Genomic DNA, 19,935 nt, shown 5'->3' on the forward strand with positions numbered 1-19,935 from the left:
GGTGGACCTATATGAGATATCACTAAAGAGCTAACGTCTTTAAAATGCTTATTTTTATAAATTCTTACCGATTCTTTCGAACAATATCTAAGCGTATCTATAATATATTCATAAAATTCAAATATAAAGTTTTAAAAGAAATATAATACCTTCAAGTCCACCCAATTTTTCCCAACTTTAAACAAAACTATAGCCTTTTTGAGAGTGTAACTTGTTTGTTTGGTGGAAGTAAACAGATTTCTTTATTTTATTCATTATTAATCTTTAGCTGTTTCATTCGCAGAGACCCGTGGCAGAGTATATGGTTGTTTTTTGCTGTTACTCAATTCGAATTTCATATCACTAAAAATCAAAAGAGAAATGTCGTCTTCCTCCGACTTTGGATATTTCTTGGGTTCTTTTTTTTTCTCGACTATCGACTTTCATTTCTTGATAAATTGGGTTTCTTTTAGAATATCGCTACAAGAGTTGGTTTTAGTGACCAAATTGTGGTTTTTGCCTTCTTGATGTTGGTTTTCATTATTGTTTTTGTAAATTTTCAATCTAATCGTAATCGTTTCGGTTGTATTTTATTCACAACTTTGTTACGCTAAACAAAATTTTGTGATTCTTGTTAATTTGGTTTGCATTTATCATTTTGAAAATTAGTAGGCAACTTAGAGAGTTAGAAACAAATAGTCAACAGTTTCGTCTTTCTTTTTATCATCGCCATAATAATAATAATAATAATTAGAGTAATCATAATAAATTTATTATACATACATACAAGCTCCATATTTATGTTGTTGTTTTCGTTTTCATTTTTGTTTTTTAATTTTTTTAAGTTGTTTACTTGAACTAATTTTAAATGTTTGATTTTTAATTTAGAATTAATTAATATACTTTAAGTTTCTGTTAGAATTTGCTAAGAGTTAATTTAGTTAGTTAATGCTCCAATTCTTTAAAGCCTTTCCTACACACACATATACATTTAAATAGTTTCTTTGCTAACTTAGTTCTTGGAAGAAAGTTGTAATTCTTTTGTTACTTTTTTTTCAATAGATTTTGATTAGTTCACTTTGGAGTATTACAGAGAAAGGTAAGGAGTGAGTAAATGATTAACTGAAACCTTTTTCTCTATATGGAGGAGGAGGTCTGTCAGGGAAAATGAAGGCGAGCGGAAAATTTTTATGAGAAAATAACAAAATTCACAAAGGCTAGTTTATGAAGATCATACCTACTAAACTACGGACCATTTAAAAAATACACGAATTCGTAATAATAATTTGTTCATAATTTTCTCAACATTCTTTCCATATCTTCGTTCCATTCCTGGCTACACAAATCATTTGCTGTTAAAATTTCATTATTGTGTTCTGGTTTTATTTTAAATACTTTAGAGTTTTTGGTTTTTGGACCCAATGCAACGTGCTTGAGTATTCTTTTTGCCCATTTCGGGTATTCATATCCGTTGGATCCTCCTGCCGGGTAGTACTTTCGTCAAACTATTTTTGGTTTCCGTCTAAACTACTTTATTATTCTCATTTTATTAAAACATACACAGTAAATTCCTCTAAAATGCTTCGGTTTCGGTTTTTTGCTGTTGTTATCTTGTCACCTAAATAAAGTAAATAGTGTTGCATATTATTATTATTATTATTTATTTGGTTTTTTGTATTTTTATTTATTTTTTTTTTGTTTTTTCATTAACGGGTCTTCGCTAATCAAATCCGACTTTGCCGCCTCAGAAACTGAGTTCGGCACTTTTATTTCATTTTGTTTAATTTTTAATGTGCTTTTTACATTTTACACATTCAGAGATGTTTGCATTTGAGTCTGCAAATGTTGATCTTTTAATTAAATATCTTGTTCGTTAAACTCGAAAATCAGATTTTAGAGATTACACTTGTATTTCGTTTTCATTTGTGTTGTGTTTTTAGTGTTTTTTATAGTTTTTGTGTTCGTTTTTGGTTTTTATATTTCATTTGGCGACTAAATACACACACGACAATGCCTACAAACGAATTCAATTTAGTTTAAAAACTTTTCAAGTTAGACTAAACGTAAAGTAAACATAAATCATCTCGATCTCGTCATTGATTGGGATGTGAATGTAGCTCTTGATGTGGATGCTTCTGTGGTGGCTGGTGCTTTTTCATTTCTCAGGGGCTTCGGTGAGGACGTGGACGCCAACTCACTGCCGGCTCAGAACGAGGCCTCCACCAGATAGGTGCCATCCATGGGCTGATTGTTTTGGCTATTTTGAGCATTGCTGGCAGCGGGCATGTATTTGCCGCAGGCCTAAACAAGAACGAGAACAACCGAAAAAGTGCATTAGGGCATTGTAGCATTTAAGATGAGTAATGATTGGCTTGAAAACAAAAAAGAACCAGAAGCCTTAAAAGTGGACCAAGTACGTCGAATCATTGGATTTCGGCCGGACTAGCCTCTCAAAAAATCAGCTGTTTTTAGTCTAAATCTAAGTACCTTTTTTCGTGTTTAAAAAATCTTAAATATATATGTTAGAGCTTTAAATGATTTTGTGAAATAGTGGGATTTCTTTGATAAATTAAGTTTTTTCTAAAGATTTATCTACATGGTTTTTACACTTTGAAAATGACAAATTTTATAGCATAGTTTTGTGCTGCCTCGGAGTGATGCGGAAGAGAGTAAAATGATTAAACATCGTTTCAAAATATATAAATAATATATATACAAATATATATGTTGTTAATTTTGTGGTTACTCTTTTGCACAAAATTCAAACCTTTCAATTTAAAAAAATTTTTTTTTAGTAACTTTTATGGAAGGATAGCAAAACACTCTGAATCCTTACAACATTTGGAAGTATTACGCCGAGATGAAGAATTCTTCCTTAAAAGCATCTCATGCTATAGAAAAGTCCTCAGGATAATTTGGCACAATTTTCCTATAATTCCAGAGAATTTTGGAATATGTTTTTTAATATTTTACAAAAAATGGAAATAGTTCTGAGAACCCATTAGAACTAATAGCCTATTTGGGATGAGCGCAACTTGAAAGGGTGATGTTTTTACTTTAATACTTTTAAATGGAATTTAATTTGATTTACCATAAAACACTCTTTGATATTAATGAAAAATTACGTAGATTCATGCTTTCTTAAATGACATGGCTTTATAAACTCGAAGCCTTCAATACTAATGAAAATGCATTATGTTGTTAAGAGATGTTAAGATGCGCCGAAAAAGCTTTTAGTCCTTAATGAAATATATGCCTCAAGGCACAAGGCTGTATGACATTCTTATTTTATTCGGGTGTGGGTGAGAGATGTACAATACAAATACAATTCAAGAAAGATATCAAAGACAACACACACGAACTGCATAATGTATAATTGTAGAAGGGGTTAAGGAATAAAATGGCTTTGCCACCCACCTGCTGTTGCACTCGGTCCCCTCGAGGACATACATATTACACACACTTTGGCGAGGGGACGGTGGGCAAGGATAATGTGTTTGTATGTGTATTCTATGTACAAGTGAAAGGATATAGCTTACCTGGTAGCGCTGGGAGCAGCAGCGACCGCAGCAGGACTGCAGGAGGCCGGCGGCACTATTTGTCGAGTGGGCGGGACTGGCCATCGGCGACGGAGAGCCCGGCCGCTTCGGCTGACCGTTATACGGAATTTCCAACTCGACAAATTCTCGATCCTGCGGTTTTTTTGAGCATTGATAGTTGTGTACAGCCAGAGAAGAATTTTACAAAGAGAAACGAAGAATACATAGAGTACAATGTTGATTCTTTTTTTTTTTTCTTTTTCATGATTTAGTTTCAACAATTTTACAATATAGAATTTGGGAAAGGGGGAGCAGGATTTAAGGGGGATTATTACACACTGAGACACACACAAAAGGATACAAAGGACACACAGGACAGGGTTAAATACATACGCATAAACATAAATACTGAAAACGGGAGAGCAGATTATAGAGTGAGAGTTTTTGTCTCTTTCAAGTTTCAACAACAATTAGAACATTAAGCCGGGGGTCTATGGGGAAAAAATGGGCGGGATTTTTGGGGGACAAGTTATTAACATTTGAACGCTTAAACTTTAAGGAAATGATGTGATATAAAGTTTACATTATTATTACTTTTTTTTTTTTTGCGGCTCCTAAGCAATGACAATTGTACAAAAACACTATGAGAACATTTCATTTCTTTGTTAATTTTTTAAACAGCCAGTGGGGGCGGGGCAGCGGGCGGGCAATCACTTAGCGGAACGAGAGCGAGGGGGGCGTGGGAGGTACAAGCAAGCGCCAGCGAGCGACATTCGAGTGCGACTTTTTCAGCTAGCTGTTAAAACGCGGCCGCGTTTATAGCCGCTTAGAACCGATTTTCAATTTATGGCAAATATTATTTTATGATTTTTTTCAGGAGATTTAGTGGAGAGCTCATCAAAGTGGGTTAGGACACATTTATGGCCAGAATGCACATAAAATGGTTGTAAGTTACTAACCTATAAACCATACTTTACGGTTTGAAAAACTCTTCAAATATTTCAATAGAAATTTTCAATTTCAATTCTTTAGTTTTTCAAATAGAATCCATTCTTTGGTAATGCAAATTATGATTATCCATTACCCACAGATTTCCTTTCTTTAAAGCTTTCTACCGAATCGTATATCGTAGCATTTCTGTTTAAAAATCCATTTCTAAATGATTTCCCAAGAAGAATGGATATCATTAAAGCCAAATGTGAATTCGAATTTACTCCCAATAAATGTGGGGAAAAACAAATTCAATGTTTTAATGGGCTTTTTATAGCACTGCCTAAGTGATTTGGCATTCTGTCCATGGTTTTAGAGTTCCCTCCCACCATTTTGATGAGGCACCCGAGCGTTTTGGAATTGTTTAGACTTTAATATTGTTAGATTTTTTTGTTTTCGTATTGGGTTTTATGTTGACAGCAATCGATTGCATATGGCTTTAAATGGACGTTTCGAAAATTACTTTATGGCATGTGGGGGAGCATTCTCATATCGTTCCGACCGTTACTCGGTTCGGTAATGACCTATTCGAGGAACTTAAAACAGAACAGAGCGCATAGCATTCAACACGAATCGTTTCCTTCAACAAAGGGGGGTATTTTTATACTTCTTTTTTTTTTAATATAATTTTTTATGAACAAAAAAGAAAAACTAAAAAAAAAAAATTCACAACCGACAATCAACAAAGATAAAATGAAAATGCGAAATTGGAAATCATAAAAACTAATTGCAACGCGTAAACATGAACAAGAAAGATAGTTAGAGCGACTGAGAGAGATAGAACGAGAATTAGAAAGAGATAGGGATAGAGAAAGATTGAAGAAACAACGGAACTTAAATACAAACCGAAAGCACTTACTTTGGCGAATTTATATTCGTTTATCAGAGCATAGACATTGATATTCATTGCTTTTTTTATTTCAATTTTTTTCTGTTTCATATAGCTATATGTATGTATTTATATTTGCTCGATTTCCAAAGCTAGATGATAACCAGGTCGTGTGAAAAACATGACACAAATGGTGAACTTAGAACATACAACTTAGAACGTAATACAACAAATCCGACACACGTATACAGAAGATACAATAAATGTACAGAAAACAGATCGGAAACAAAATCGCCCCAAAACACAAGAAATTGAAAATTATAAAAATTTGTAAACACAAAACAAAGTTCACATACTAAGGATGCTGAATATTTTTGCATTTCAGTTCAGTTCAGTTCAGTTTTTTTGTTTGCTGTTTTCTAAACGCTTTTCGCAATTTTCGATTTTGAATAATGAGAAGACGCGACGACAGATTGAAAACTCTTAAAAATATATCCTTTGACATGGCTTTTGTTCTATATTTTGGTGTCGCTGCTGCTGTTGTTGGTGTGGTTGCTGTTGCTATTGTTGTTGCTGTTGTTGATGTTGTTGTTATGGTTGTCATTGCTTGCCTAATGAGCTTGTGGCAAACCTTACAATATCTTACTATATCTGAGATGTTCAAATGTTGCTACATCTGTCACGGAATAAAAACAACACGGAAAATGATATGTAAATCAAAAGTTAAATTAAAAATTTAAACACTAAAGCGCGCCAAGTGGTGTGAAAATAATATTTCTCATATATGTATAAGATAAATATATATTTTTTGTATTTATAAATTTGCATATATAGAGACAGATAGCCGCGGGGCGAAGGACAAAGCATTTGCAATGCACATCGCGTATACGCACCGTTGTCTTCTCCAGACATCGCAGCAAGTGATGGTGCTGCAGCTCGAAAATGTCCTCGTCCCGATAGTTGTCATCCAGCTCGATGCCGGACTCCTGGGCAGCCCACCGGGCCTCGGCGGCCTTCTTCTTGCTAACAAAAGCGGCTCCGGACGAGGCCTTGGCAATCCGGATGCGCGCCAAGCGAGCTTTCTGCAAGGACATTTAACACACAATGAGTAAATACGGCTGGCACTGCCATTTGCAGGTGCAAAAACATTTCATTAGACTCTTCAACCTGAACTTTTGCCCTAATTAAAATAATTATTCACCACAATATAAGGTTTAAAACATGACTGCCAATATGTACACTGTGGCTTGGAAATACGTAATTTTCCAGGTTTCATTTTTACACAATTGTAAGTCTTAAATATTTCCAAGTGTACTTTTCATATATCCTTGCTTACCCGCTGCGCCTTGCGCTTGTCCGCCCGCTGGTTCTGGTGATAGATTCTACTAAAGTTCGATACGATAACAGGTACAGGTAAGGCGATGACCAGCACACCGCTGAGCGAGCAGACGCCGCCCACAATTTTGCCAGCTATTGTCTCTGGCACCATGTCGCCGTAGCTGCAACGGAAGGAAGCATGTCAGCATTAGTATATGGGTATGGCAAAAGCTAACAATGGGGAAAATAGAAAATGGTATTCAAGATTTATGCAGCCTAACAGCGGATACCATTGCAGAATTCATACTAGTCTAGTGGACGCATATGGTACCCCTTGCAACTTTCTTAAAATGCATGGAGACCCCAAAAGGGCTCCTGAGAAGGCCACCTCTTCTCCAATAATCATTCGGCGGATATACCGCCGATCAAAGCGGTATATAAGCGGTATGGAATAATCAAAGCGGAATACCTTAAACTATTTCTAGATCGATTCTTTACAAATCTGCATCAAAACCTGCACATTGATTTTTTTTTTTAATTTTTTATAAAATTTTCTGATGTTACCCCTTGCAAATTTCCTAAAATGCATGGAGACCCCAACATGGCTCCCAGTGAAAGCCATATATTTGTCAATATTCATTCGATTCTTAAGCGGAATACCTTAAACGATTTCTAGATCGATTCTCTACTAATCTGCATCAAAACCTACACATCGATTTTTATACCCTTGCAGAGGGTATTATAATTTTGGTCAAAAGTGTGCAACGCAGTGAAGGAGACATCTCCGATCCTATAAAGTATATATATTCTTGATCAGGATCACCTCCTGAGTCGATATAAGCATGTCCGTCTGTCCGTCTGTCCGTCGGTCCGTCTGTCCGTCTGTCTGTTTCTACGCAAACTAGTCTCTCAGTTTTAAAGCTATCGAGTTGAAACTTTGCACACACCCTTCTTTCCTTTGCAGGCAGTATATAAATCGGAACGGCCGGGATCGGTCGACTATATCCTATAGCTGCCATATAACTGATTGATCGGAAATGCCATAACTTTGGTGTTTTTTAAGTTGGAGGGTTGAGACTTTCCACACATGTTATATTTGAAATATCTTGTGTACAAAATTTCATAAGGATCGGCCGACTATATCCTATAGCTGTCATAGAACGATCGAAATTGGCATAACTTTGTTGTTTTTTAAGTTAGAAAGATGGGATTTGGTAAAGATTCTATTTTGGGAAAAACAATCTGATTTGTCGAATTTCATAAGGATCGGCCAACTATATCCTATAGCTGTCATATAACTGATTGATCGGAAATGCTATAACTTCGTTGTTTTTCAAGTTAGAAGGATGGGAGTTTCAATGGATTCCTCTTTTGGCAAAATAATTCGATATGCCAAATTTCATAAGGATCGGCCGACTATATATGATCCGCTATATATCTAATAATATAAGATGCGTGGCGCCACCTAGCGGACTGCGACTCAACTGCAAGGGTATATAAACTTCGGCTCCGCCCGAAGTTAGCTTTCCTTTCTTGTTTTTTTTAATTTTTATAAAATTTTCTGATGGTACACCTTGCAAATTTCCTAAAATGCATGGAGACCCCAACATGGCCCCCAGTGAAAGCCATATCTTTGCCAATATTCATCAGATTCTTCATCATCAGAGAACAAGAGAATTTTGGTGTCGCAAGCGGTTGCCATATCTTTGGCAACACTCATCCGATCTTACGCGGATCACCTTAGACATTAAAACCTAAAAAAACATTGCATTTGTTAAGATTAATAATCGACTTACCCCAACGTGGTCATGGTGACAATGGTGTACCAAAAGGCCGCCGGAATCGATGTGAAGTTGGTGCCGTTGACGTTCTTCTCGGCGTAGAACATTACGGTGGCAAATATGATGATGGCCATGGCCAGCGAGAAGACCAGGAAGCCCAGCTCACTGGCGCAGGACTTGAGCGTGTAGCCGAGGATCCGCAGTCCCTGCGAGTGGCGGGAGAACTTGAAGATACGGAACACTCGGAACACGCGGAGCGTGACGAAGGCGCCACTGACGTCGTCGTTGTCGGTGATGCCCAGGCCGATGTAGTAGGGCATAATAGCCACCACATCGATGATACTCATCACCGAACGTACAAACTTGCAGCGATCGGGGGCGGCGAACAGGCGGAGCAGATACTCCGCCGTGAAGATCATCACACAGGCTGTGTCCAGGCAGAAGAAGACGATCTTGTAGCGCTCGCCGCAAGGCAGGGTACCCGCCCTGCCAGGACGATGGCCGCAGGGCACTGTCTCCACCACGTTGGCCATCACAGAGACGGCGATGAAGAAGCCCGTCACGTAGTAGAACACCAAAGCACTTGTGGACGTGTGCGGATTCTCGAATGCCCGCCACATCTTCTGCCGGATATTGGTTAGCTGTTGCAGATTCTGATCCCCGTTCTCCGACAGCTTGTCGTCCATCAGCCTCTCAGCGTTCTCCCGCTTCCGGTCCCTGTAGTCCTCGTAGCAACAGTCCCCGATCACGTCCGGCATGATGCCGAAGAAGGCTAACTCCTCGTCGTAGCTGGTGAGGCATTCGTGCTTGGGATAGTGCAGCTTTCCTGTCCGGTAATAGTTTAATATGTGCCGGAAGATGTCCGGGTCCCGGTCGAAGAAGTACTCTTTGCAGTCCTCATCGTAGAAGAACTCTCTTTCATTGGAACCTGTTGGAAAACAATAAAGAGATTCAGGATTTTATGAAATCAATTTATGAATCAATTTCAATTTTTAATTAGATTACCTAGAAGAGTATCTGGATATTTCTCCAGAGTATTCCGCCACGTTTCGAAGCGGCGGCCGGAGACGTTGATGAGGAGCTTCTCGTCGTCCGTTTTGCGGCGATCCTTGGGCATTGGCGGCGGTGGCAGTGGGTGGGTGGCTATCGGCACCCACCCGATGGCCGCCGCCCGGGCGAAGGGCAGCCAAGCGGCGACCGAGGCCATGCTATGGGGTGGAATGTTTCAGTGTCCCGGTTAACTCTAGAGATTCTCCTCCCTTTTCGCTCCTTTCAGCAGCTTCTCTTTACTTTTATTTAATTTAATATTTTTTTATATATGATTTGGCAGTTGATTTGGGGGATTAAAGGGATTTTCTTTTTTGGTTTTTTGGGATGGGGTAGGAGCTATGTCGATTAACTCCTATTTTAAAGCTTTAGCCCGCTGCTTATGTTTCTTGTCTTCAGGCTGCATTTTCGCAGTTCCCGGCAAGCTGTGTTTTATTGCTTAAACTTATTGCTGTCATTTTTGTTTGGAGCTGCTGCCACTTTTGCTTTTATTGTTCACTGCGGGGATATGAAAAGTTTCCTGTGTCTGTCTATGCTCTGGTTGTGTTCATGTGCAGCACTGCAAATAAGAGAGAAAAAGTTGAAAGATTTTAAGTACAAGTCGACTCGTGGGATTGATATGGTACAACGGGGCGTATGAGTGTTCTAATTCGAGGAAAAGTTTTTAAGGCACGAACATTCTCACTCTCTCATCTCAAGCGCAAAAACAATGCAATTTCAGTTGGAAGTTTTCAGACATTTTCCTTGTCCAAAATCCGCTACATTTAAGCAATCTTAAGAAGCTTCTATCAGCAATTTAATTTAATAAGTCCATGAGTTGAAAGAAGGATTTAAAGATTTCCAAAAATGCGTTAAAAAAATAAGTATTTTAAATCATTAAGTGAACTACAAACTTGTGGCAACTAATTGCCAATGTTAAATCAAATATTTTCGTTTATTCTTTAAACAAATACTCTAAAAATTCAAAACAACAGACACAATTACACTTAAATACCACGCAAATTCCCAGAGGCCATTTAAGCCATGTGAAAAGCGTTCTATTTAGAGGTTCGGTCATTGGAAAATTAGAAACACCCACATTTAATTTAGAAGCAGGCCACCATTGTTTGAAATTCACTTCAATCGAATTGTAAAGTTTATGGGGAATCCCGAATAGTATTCTATGCATTCGGCGGATTTTTCCGACTTTCTCATAGCATAAATATTATCATAAATCTGTGGGAACAACCCGCTCTGCCAAACATACACACCCAGACATCGACCCACTCTTCAATTTCTCGCTTCACTTGTTTATATTATCAAATTATCCCCTCGCCCCACGCCTCTGCACATTTCCAATGATTCAGAGCAACAGAAGCAGTGGCAGTGGCAGTGGCGTTGGCGTTGGCAGGGGGGGATTTCATCGACAGACAACGCCATTCAATGCGTTTTCGAGCAGCGCTCTGTCTAAATATTTAAACGAGGCAAACAGAATCGAAGCCCTCGAGGGGCGGGCAGTCCCAGAAGGGGGCGTACTCCCACCCGCAGTATCTGGGAATATTTTAATGTGAATGACCAGAGGACGGTCTTCAATCTGACCATGTCTGGACGGTACTGGTTTTGGCTTCAAAACTGACTATTTCGAATGCAAAAATTTGGTTTTTTTGCCATATTGCTTTTTAATTATACTATTTTGTTTACATTTAAATTGCGAGTTGGAAATGTTTCCATTCAGTTATTAAAAGATATAATGCATTGTTGAGTAAAATATTGAAAAGTAATAATTTTCATGTCCTCGTAAAGTATTTTTCCTTTCATCCTTATTCAATAACTAAAGCTTGTGAAATAATTTAATCTTTAAATTTCGCCACTGACATTTGAAAGAACATTTAGTAATATTATTTGTGGGAACTGCGTGGGTGACTTTGTGGGTTTTTTGCCGCTCGGCCAGTCGCACAACAAATTTATGTGCATTTGTATAGACAGTAAACACTACGTTCCCTAGGCCACAAGTCATTTTCCAAACGACAATTAAAACGCAAAAACTTTTTGTGTCTGTCCTTCGGCCTTGCAAGATACCACACCCCCATTGGCCACCGCCACCCAAGCCATCTTGGAACTGTGACAAAAAGTCATTTGTTTCCATAAATGTCATGGCATGGCAAGGCTCTTGAAGTCTATATAATGTGTGTCTTTGATTTATATAATATTTATGGCTCTGTCTCTAGTTGTGTCACTGGCACGGCCACGATTGTTATTCTGGCCGAGAGCACATCGATTGCACTGCCCGAAAACTGATATCCCAATCACACAGTATCGTGTGCAAAAGTATTTGCATATTTATGGGGTGTACAGAGGGAGAAAAGGTTTGTTGTTGATAATTATTAGTTATTTTAAAATATGGATAATAAAGGAGAAGCTTACAGGTTCTTACAACTATGGAATACTAAGCCAATTTCACTTATGAAGACTTTAAAGTATGACTAGACACTACATTTTTTCAAAGTTATTTCTCTCTCTGTAGGCAAACGTCTTAAAGGGGTCTTCCTTGGGGTGTAGAACTACACAAGGGTGAAGTGGATGTTGCGTTTGTCATTTGGCGTTGCCATAACAATAGCCATTAGAAGTTATTAGTCGGTTGAATGGGAACCACTAAGACACGACACGGTCACAAAAAGGTTGTCGATAGGTGAAGGCTAAGGTTAGGCAAGGTTAGTCCAGGTGATGGATGGGAATGGGTTTCGAGTTGGGGTTGCCGGTTGTTAAATGGATAGGATATCACATGCAAAATGCATATTATACGGAATCCTTTTGGATTGTTTTTCTTTTACAAATTGATAACTGTTTTTCGTGACAATTTGTGGATTATGGGGAATTTAAGGATCCCTTTTTATCGATATTATCTATATATCCATTCCATTTACATCACAGGTTCTATATATCCCCAAAAAAAAAAACTCGCGCACATTATGCCAACAAATTTCGTGTCCATTAAGTGCTGAAGAGTCAAACAATCTGACAGTTTCAACCTTCTTGGATGTCCTTCCACCACGGGCTACAGGATACCTCCCAAAGCCACCTACCCTCCATCACCCATCACCCATCACCCCACGAACTATTCGACACCAAAGAGCCGCAGACAATGGGCTGGTGTCAGGCCTTAATGTTTTAATGCCACATTATCCTATCAACAATTTTCCACTATAGATTGACGTTCATCATAGTCATTGAATACAGATAAAAAAAAATTTAATATATTATTTATGATTTTTATTAATTATGTTAATCTTTAAGCAATAACTATTACTTCATTTCCTAAACTGCTAATGATTAATCTTGTTTATTATTTGATTTTTGAACCTCTATTTCCTACAGTGTATACGTAGTCGCTGACCTTGCCTTTGTTGTTTCACTGTGGACGAAATGGAAATTAATCAATGCCGTTTGCTTTGCTCTTCACCACCCACCCATCAGCCATCAGCCATCAGCCATCAGCCAGCTAGCACCCACAACACCCACGCCCACCGGCCACAGCTCAGTGCTGACGTTGATGTTGATGTCTGGGTGTCGTTAGGCCATCCAATCCAAGGAGAACATCAACATCAACATCAGTAGCAGGAGCTAAGGCTGGAGCAGGATCAACGTATTCGGTGCGTGTTGTGTGCCATCAAAATAAATTGTCAAACATCAAATGTGGGGCCAAGGACGTAGGTTGGACGAGGAGGTTGAAAGTCGACCACCTCTGCCTCCCTGCCGTCCAGCAGCCCGTGGAGAAACACCTTGGCGCCGACTGGGGTGCTGACGGTGACTTCCGCTTGGCTCCAAAAAACAAAAAAAAAAAAAAAAACAAAGGCGCCACATGTCCCTATTATATATTTGTTTCGTTCTTTATTTTTTTTTTTTTTTCTTAGTTGCCTGCCCCTCACTCTCGGGCAGCATTAATTATTTGCACAGTTTATTTTAGTTTCGCATGGAGAGGGGCTTCCTAATTATTTGCCAGTTAGTTGGCTGCCCTCGCCGATGCTTCGTCTCAAGGTTGCAGTTTGTTGTACCTCTGTTGGAGGGAGGATGCAGAAAGACAGAGTCCCCCACGCAGCCCCAAAACAGCGACAACAAAGCCCGTGCATCTCTCATCTCTCATCATAATAATGATGCGCATCCATCCAACCATCCATCTGTCCATCCATCCACACCCTATTCTCATCAACCAACATTGTGTAGCGCTTTTTTTCCTTCATTTTTTTTTTTTTTGAGTGGGAGGATTCGAACTCGGGACTGGGATCTGCGACAGGCATTATAAACATTTCAATCAACGGATTTCGGATTCGAATTGAAATCGAAGGTGAGCGAAAATGAACTTCGAGTTGGATTCCATTTATTAATCATTTCGTTGAAAGAAGTTCTTTGTTTGGCTTTGGTTTTGTTTGAATTTGATTAATATTCGTTTTTTATTTACGATTAGGCGAGTAACAAGAACAAAAATATTACTTTTTAATTATATACAAGTGAATGAACTTTTCAAAAATTTCATACTTTTTTAATGGCTTCATGTTGATGTTTATAATAACTATAAAATATGACTTAAATTTTGATAATCAGTTAAGTGTTTTTGTTAGTTTCTGGTATGAATAATGTTAAATTTTTTAACGTAAAGTTTATATCTAATAAATGACTAAAAATACCTGAAAATATGTTTATTTAACAAAGTTTTTAGGTAAATAATAAATAAGGTTCTTAGAAACACTTCCTTTTTTACACTATACTTTACTTTAATCCTTAACTCCACTTCACTTTATTTATAATTTATTATATATATCATATCTTTTATGTTTTCATGCTTTTCCAATTGAAAATATAATATAATTTATAATAATACCTTTTTTTTTAGATAACAAAAAATCTCATTGAAGATAAAACGGGCCTCCCCCTTTGAGTTCACTTTTTGTAGCATACTTATTTGACTTCTGACAATGGAATAACCATATCAATTTACACCGCCAGGCTACAGGCTAGCGCATTCATTATCTATTAATGTGCCTTTCAGGGCATATCAACTTGGCTGGCGCGTATCGCCTCGTTTTTTTCCACTCTTGTTTGTGCTTTCCGACGTCGGCGCGTCGCTTTTTTATGATTCTGTTTTTGTTTATTATAAAGTACAAACAGGCGGGCCAAACAACCCGGGCCCACCCACTTGGATCCCAGATCCCGGCCCTCCGAGACCGTTCCATTCAATTTGGGGGGCCCCAAAATGCTAGTTAGGCATTAATGTACAAAATACACGAGAAATCTACGGAAATCCTGTGAATTTTGTTTCCCAGCCGTTGCGTGGGTCTCCGTTATTATGATGCCTCCTTGACTTTCTCCGTATGCCTTTCTCTCGCTCTCTCTCTCTCTCTCTCTCTCTCTCTCTCTCTCTCTGTGTTGGCTTTCTCCCACAACTTGGTAAAAAAGAAAGCGGAAGCTATTTTAGGTGGAAACAAAAAAAGGAAGAAAAAAACCGATTGCAACTTTGAAGCAAAAATTGGAAAAGAAACGTGAAATGGAAGAGTTTCCAGATCATAAACGCAATTTTATGGCCTGGTGCGGGGCATTTCAATTTTGTATTTTTATTGACAATAAGTTAACAATGTTTACTTTTAGTTGTGTTTTGAGGCTATTTTTAAACAATCCCAACCATCTTCTTCGGCCTAGCCCCCTAGTCCGAAGACTGAAAGACCGAAAATATCTGCTTTGAATTTCCTTCTTGGCCCTCTTTTGTTTACAAGCCATTTTTGTTTTTGTGTTTTAATTTTTATTCCATTGGATTAATGAAAAATGAGAAATATGTACAAATGAGAAATGAGATAGAGATAGAGAGAGAGAGAGAGTAAGAGGGAGAGAGGGAGAAAGGGAGAATGAGAGAAAGAGAGACTAAGAGAGAGGGAGATGTTCTCTGCGCCTGCTCATGGGACCCTTGGGGGTTTTGGGGGCTTTTGGGTTTTGGGTTTTTGGGGTTTGGGTTTTGGGTTTTGGTCTTTGGGTTTTATGTTTCGGGTTCGGGTCGCCTTCGCCTTCGCCTGTCGGCTCAACATCAAAAAACATTTCTGCCCGTTTGTCTCTGGGCCTTATGAGCATTTTATAATTTTCCTTATTGCCGTGGCGGTGTGTTTTTACTTTTCTGGTTGTATGCCGACTGCCCTGCCGCCGCTACGCTTAAGTAGAGGCTTATGTATCCTTCAGCCAAGAACTCAATTGAAGGTGTCTCCTCCCCAAATAAGGTGTCTATTTGGCAAGCATTTCAAAAGAAACTAATTTGGTTTAGTGCTACTGCTGCTGCTGGCATCTCCTTGATGGAAATTAATTTGGTTTTATGAGCGATTTATTTCCAATTGCCGATTCTCTATAAATATCTCTGCTGCAATATGGACTATACAGTATCATTGCATTTTGGGCCAGCAGATACGTATTTCCCCTCCAGAGAAGCTAATTATGTTTGTTTACGGCCCCCGTGTGTCATAAATAATGTTTAATCCTTTATAAACATTCGTGTTTCTCTGCCATCAAACTCAGAGAACTCATTTGATGGACCCATTTAAGTTATTTCAAATATAAAAACTTAAACGAGTCACTTAATCATTAATTGCTAATGAATTAAATATTTTATTGCCTGTAAATCCGCTCATCATTATTATTGAAGCATAATCAATTAAAACGCACTCAGTCAGAAATATTTGTTAATTTCGAGCATATTTTTTTTTGGTTCGGATGGCCAACACTGCGTATGCTTATTATTAATTTAAAACATTGCTCATACGTCATGTTGCGCCAGAGGACTGAACAAGAAAGGGATACCCACCGAGGGTTACCCACAACAATTCGATTACAAGTTGATTTATTATTTAAATTGCGTGTACCAAGCAAATATTGGCAATAACAAGGAAAAAGGGAATGCTGTGAACTGTGAACTGAAGAGAAACCTACACACAAAAAAATCCCACAGAGCTTGGATTTTATGCAAAAAGGATGAATTTTATTTTCTTTAGGCACTGTTCTTTCGGTGTAAAACTTTTGGCTTATATAATGAAGGAATGTTGACCGCTTCTAGCTGGTCGTGCGTTTCATTTTGCTATTCAAATTAATTGCGAAACTCATAAAAAACTTTAGAGACTCGTGCTTATCAGTTGGCCAGCATCGCCAGCTGTAACGGTTGCAATCTACTTGGCCCATTCCATACTTGGATCCCCCAATCCCCGAAAAAAAAAACTTTTGCCATGATGGCCCTGACAAGCAGAAAATCAGGAGCGAATAAAGTGAGGTAGAGTGGGTGGGCGGAGTGAGATCCAAAAGGACGTGCAAGTGACCCGAAGAGCGTCGGTCCATATCCTAGGCCGCAGCGAATTTGTGGGGAAAATGGTGGAATGGCTGGGTAAGGCCAATGGCGTAATTTATGTAGGCCCGCTAAGCCTTTCCATGCGTGAAATGTGATTATATCTGCGTATAAATACGCATACAACTGTGACCACGTACGGTTGAGGGTGTAGGTGGTTATTTTGGATATACGGGATACACAAAACACATATATTTATATAGATTATAGTGTGGAACAATAACAGGGTCGCACAAAAGATTTCAAAATAATATAAGAGTAGCCCAAATAATTTTTATAGAAGCTGGCTTAAAAAGTATCTCAGGATAACTGAGAGTCCTTCCCGAAAAAAAGTACAATTCTTTATATCTCCACTCATAAATATAAACAAAGACTGAAAAACAATGAAATCCCCTTGATAGTTGCCCACAAAAGCAATATTTTTATAGGAAACTGAGAATAAACCACCAAGGATCAAGATGAAACGAGGAAGAAAACCATCCGAATTGAAATTGCCAGGGGCTTAAGGACAATATGCAGTCGGTCGTTAACCAAATCCGATGATAACAAAACAACAGCTGCAATGACAGGACTCTGCAGGATGCGCTGCTGCTGTTGCAGCATGGTTGCTGCGCTGCTCTTGCTGCATTAAGCGCGTCATCACACAAACACACACACAGGCACACCCTCACACTCACGCACAGGCACAGGGACAAAGGCTTTGTTGTTGCGCCAAAAACCAAGCCAAGGATTTTTCGCACATTTACGCCAGCAAATGGACTACAGCTATTGCGCTGAGAAAAATAATTATTTAAGCTGAGATTTCTATAGAGATTAGAGATATTTTAAAACTTTATTTGAAACTTTCTTCTCAACAAACAATGGGGCGTATACTTAATATTTGTGTTTGTTTATGACAAGGCAGAATTCGTGGATTTTACAAGTAAACAAATAATTTAATAAATATTTAACTGTAAATTGAAGTTCAGAATATATTTTCTTTTAAGTCTAAACTATAATTCATTTTAAGGTCCTATTTTTAATAAAATATTAGAGTGCCAACAGGGCGTATGATTTATTTTCAAACTTTATATGAAGAGTTTAGAACAGGGGTGCCCAAGCACTGCTTATGACAGAGCAAATTCCAATACCTATGCACAAAAGCACAAATACATATGAGCGATAGTTTTTTTTTTTTTTTCTATCGTATCACTGAAAAAAATTTTTGTAACATTTTCAACAGAAAAAAAATAAAAATTATAAAAATTAAAAAATTAATAATTTACATATAATACATTGCTGCTCGCAAAGAAAATTTTCGGCAAAGAAAAAATTCATCGTTCCAAAGTCAACCATTCTGTCCAAAACCTCAACAAGAAGTGATTTCTTGCAGTGAAAAGTTTTCGGCAATCCAACAACAAAATGCCAGAAAAGTGTTGAAACTGTTTAAGTGTTATTAAACTACGAAAAATTGTTATTGTAATTTGCCTTGCCTATACTGGGAGCAGCACACGTATATGATTTTGCTCTACCCATATGACAGAGCAATCCAACAACAAAGGAGGAACGAGAGCAATGGGACTGGGCATCCCTGGTTTAGAATATACTCTTAAGGAAAACTAATGTTAAGATATCCTTTATAATTATAAACAATTTTTGCAGTGTCCTGCTGCTCCTTGCTGCCTCATTCTCTCTTTCTCTCCTACAGACGACCTTCACTTTTATATGGCCAACCATTTTTTTTTGTTTGTCCTACACTTTTTTGAATAACTTTTTTGCTCTGGCCCGCTGCTGGATAAATTAATATCATAAGTGCGGGTACTAGTGCGGGGTCGACTAATGTGCGGAGGCGGCTTTAAATAGGCCAACTATGCATCAGTGGTGGCAGCTGCAGCTGCAGGAACAACAAAAACAACTTGTTGTGTTGTGTTGCATGCCAGCCACGAGGTGCAATTAAAAAATTGTTTTAAAAGCTTTGGCCACTTAACAAGGACATGGACGGTTAAAAATGATTGTAGATATTGGACAAAAAAATTATGTTGATTTTTTTGAGGCAGTTTTTGTATTTTTGTGCGAGCAGTAGCAGCAGCAGCAGCAGCAGCAGAGAGAACAACAACAGCAACATTCGCGGATACACACATTTTCACAAATCAAAAAAGCAAACGAATATTGCCACACACACTCCCACACACACATATACTCCTACCCGCACATACACATGGGCAAGAGAGACAGACAGGAGAAAATCTCTCGCAAGCCGTTTTTTATGGATTTTCTGGGCAGGCAATCTGCTTTTTCTGATGTTTGATTAAACAATTGTTTTATTCCCTTTTTTTGTATTATTTATTGAATGCATGGGCTTTTGTTGATAATCTCTGGGACCGTGTTCTGACCATGCTTCCTAAAATCTGCGGAAAATTGTTGTAGCTCACACACACATACGCTTTTTCGGTTTATTACATTTTACACTTGTCGCCTCTTACACTAGATTCCGCCTCCTCCTTGCTCTTTCTCCTTCTCCTCCGATCCGCTAGCCGCACATTTTTCTCCGCACTATTTCAGACACTCCGTGTACATTTTCTCATCTGATTTTTGGCTTTTTTTTTTTTACTTTTTAGCTTAACTTTAGCTCGCTTTATGGCCAAATTTGAATTTACAATTTTGCTTTTTTTCCGTTTTTTTTTTTTCCTGGCGTTAGCCTGCTGCACGCACGATGGCCAGAAAGCTTGGCCCAAACTGCGTCCCGCTGGCTGAAAGCGCTCAACTTTTTTGGGGCGCTGCTCTGAGTTCAAACGTTCTCGACAAACTGAAAGTGAAAATTGAAAACGGCAGAAAGGCAAAAAGCGCCAGCGCCATCGCCATCGCCAGCACCTCCGACCCTCGCCATCCGAATCTGAATCCGAATCCGGGACACTAGAAATACATATGCTCACAGAGTCGGCGCACTGCCCGGAGCAAGTGGTGGCCACTGAAACAGAACAGATGTTGCTGCTGCCTTTCGAAAGCGGTGGCGGGCGTGAATGAGTTCTGATAAAATATTTATTGCTAGTACAATGCCAATTGCTTCTGAGTTAACAAGTTTCTGGGAATGTCACAAGGATATAGCACAAATCAATCCAATTAGTTTTT

General features: G+C 38.5%; 1 protein-coding gene across 6 annotated transcripts; it reads right to left on the reverse strand.

Annotated features, from left to right (window-relative positions):
• Positions 1–214: 214 nt before the first annotated feature.
• Positions 215–19,726, reverse strand: LOC6493594 (potassium voltage-gated channel protein Shal). Of its 6 annotated transcripts, none has more exons than XM_032453949.2 (7): positions 19,267–19,726; positions 9,441–10,041; positions 8,451–9,363; positions 6,674–6,836; positions 6,231–6,419; positions 3,519–3,671; positions 215–2,280 (listed from the first exon to the last, which is right to left on the reverse strand). In XM_032453949.2, the coding sequence occupies exons 2-7, from the start codon at positions 9,640–9,642 to the stop codon at positions 2,185–2,187; spliced, it is 1,716 nt and encodes a 571-aa protein (XP_032309840.1). In that variant the 5' UTR covers positions 9,643–10,041; positions 19,267–19,726; the 3' UTR covers positions 215–2,184. The 6 variants fall into 6 exon arrangements, 5 of the variants coding, with proteins under 5 accessions (XP_032309840.1, XP_001958060.1, XP_044570325.1 ...); XM_001958024.4 differs by having other exon boundaries at positions 19,290–19,725; XM_044714390.1 differs by lacking the exon at positions 19,267–19,726 and adding an exon at positions 17,958–17,972.
• Positions 19,727–19,935: the final 209 nt, after the last annotated feature.

This window comes from Drosophila ananassae, chromosome 2R (genome assembly GCF_017639315.1).
Source record: "Drosophila ananassae strain 14024-0371.13 chromosome 2R, ASM1763931v2, whole genome shotgun sequence".
In the NCBI taxonomy this organism is placed as follows: domain Eukaryota; kingdom Metazoa; phylum Arthropoda; class Insecta; order Diptera; family Drosophilidae; genus Drosophila; species Drosophila ananassae.

What these genes read in the sequence shown, in the direction of transcription:
- LOC6493594 (XM_032453949.2), bottom strand. Translation starts at nt 9,642, where the DNA reads ATGGCCTCGGTCGCCGCTTGGCTGCCCTTCGCCCGGGCGGCGGCCATC. An exon ending in ATATCCAGATACTCTTCTAG is followed by an intron (nt 9,364 to 9,440) that starts GTAATCTAATTA and finishes GTTTTCCAACAG; the next exon opens with GTTCCAATGAAAGAGAGTTC. An exon ending in GATGTCTGGAGAAGACAACG is followed by an intron (nt 3,672 to 6,230) that starts GTGCGTATACGC and finishes AAAAAACCGCAG; the next exon opens with GATCGAGAATTTGTCGAGTT.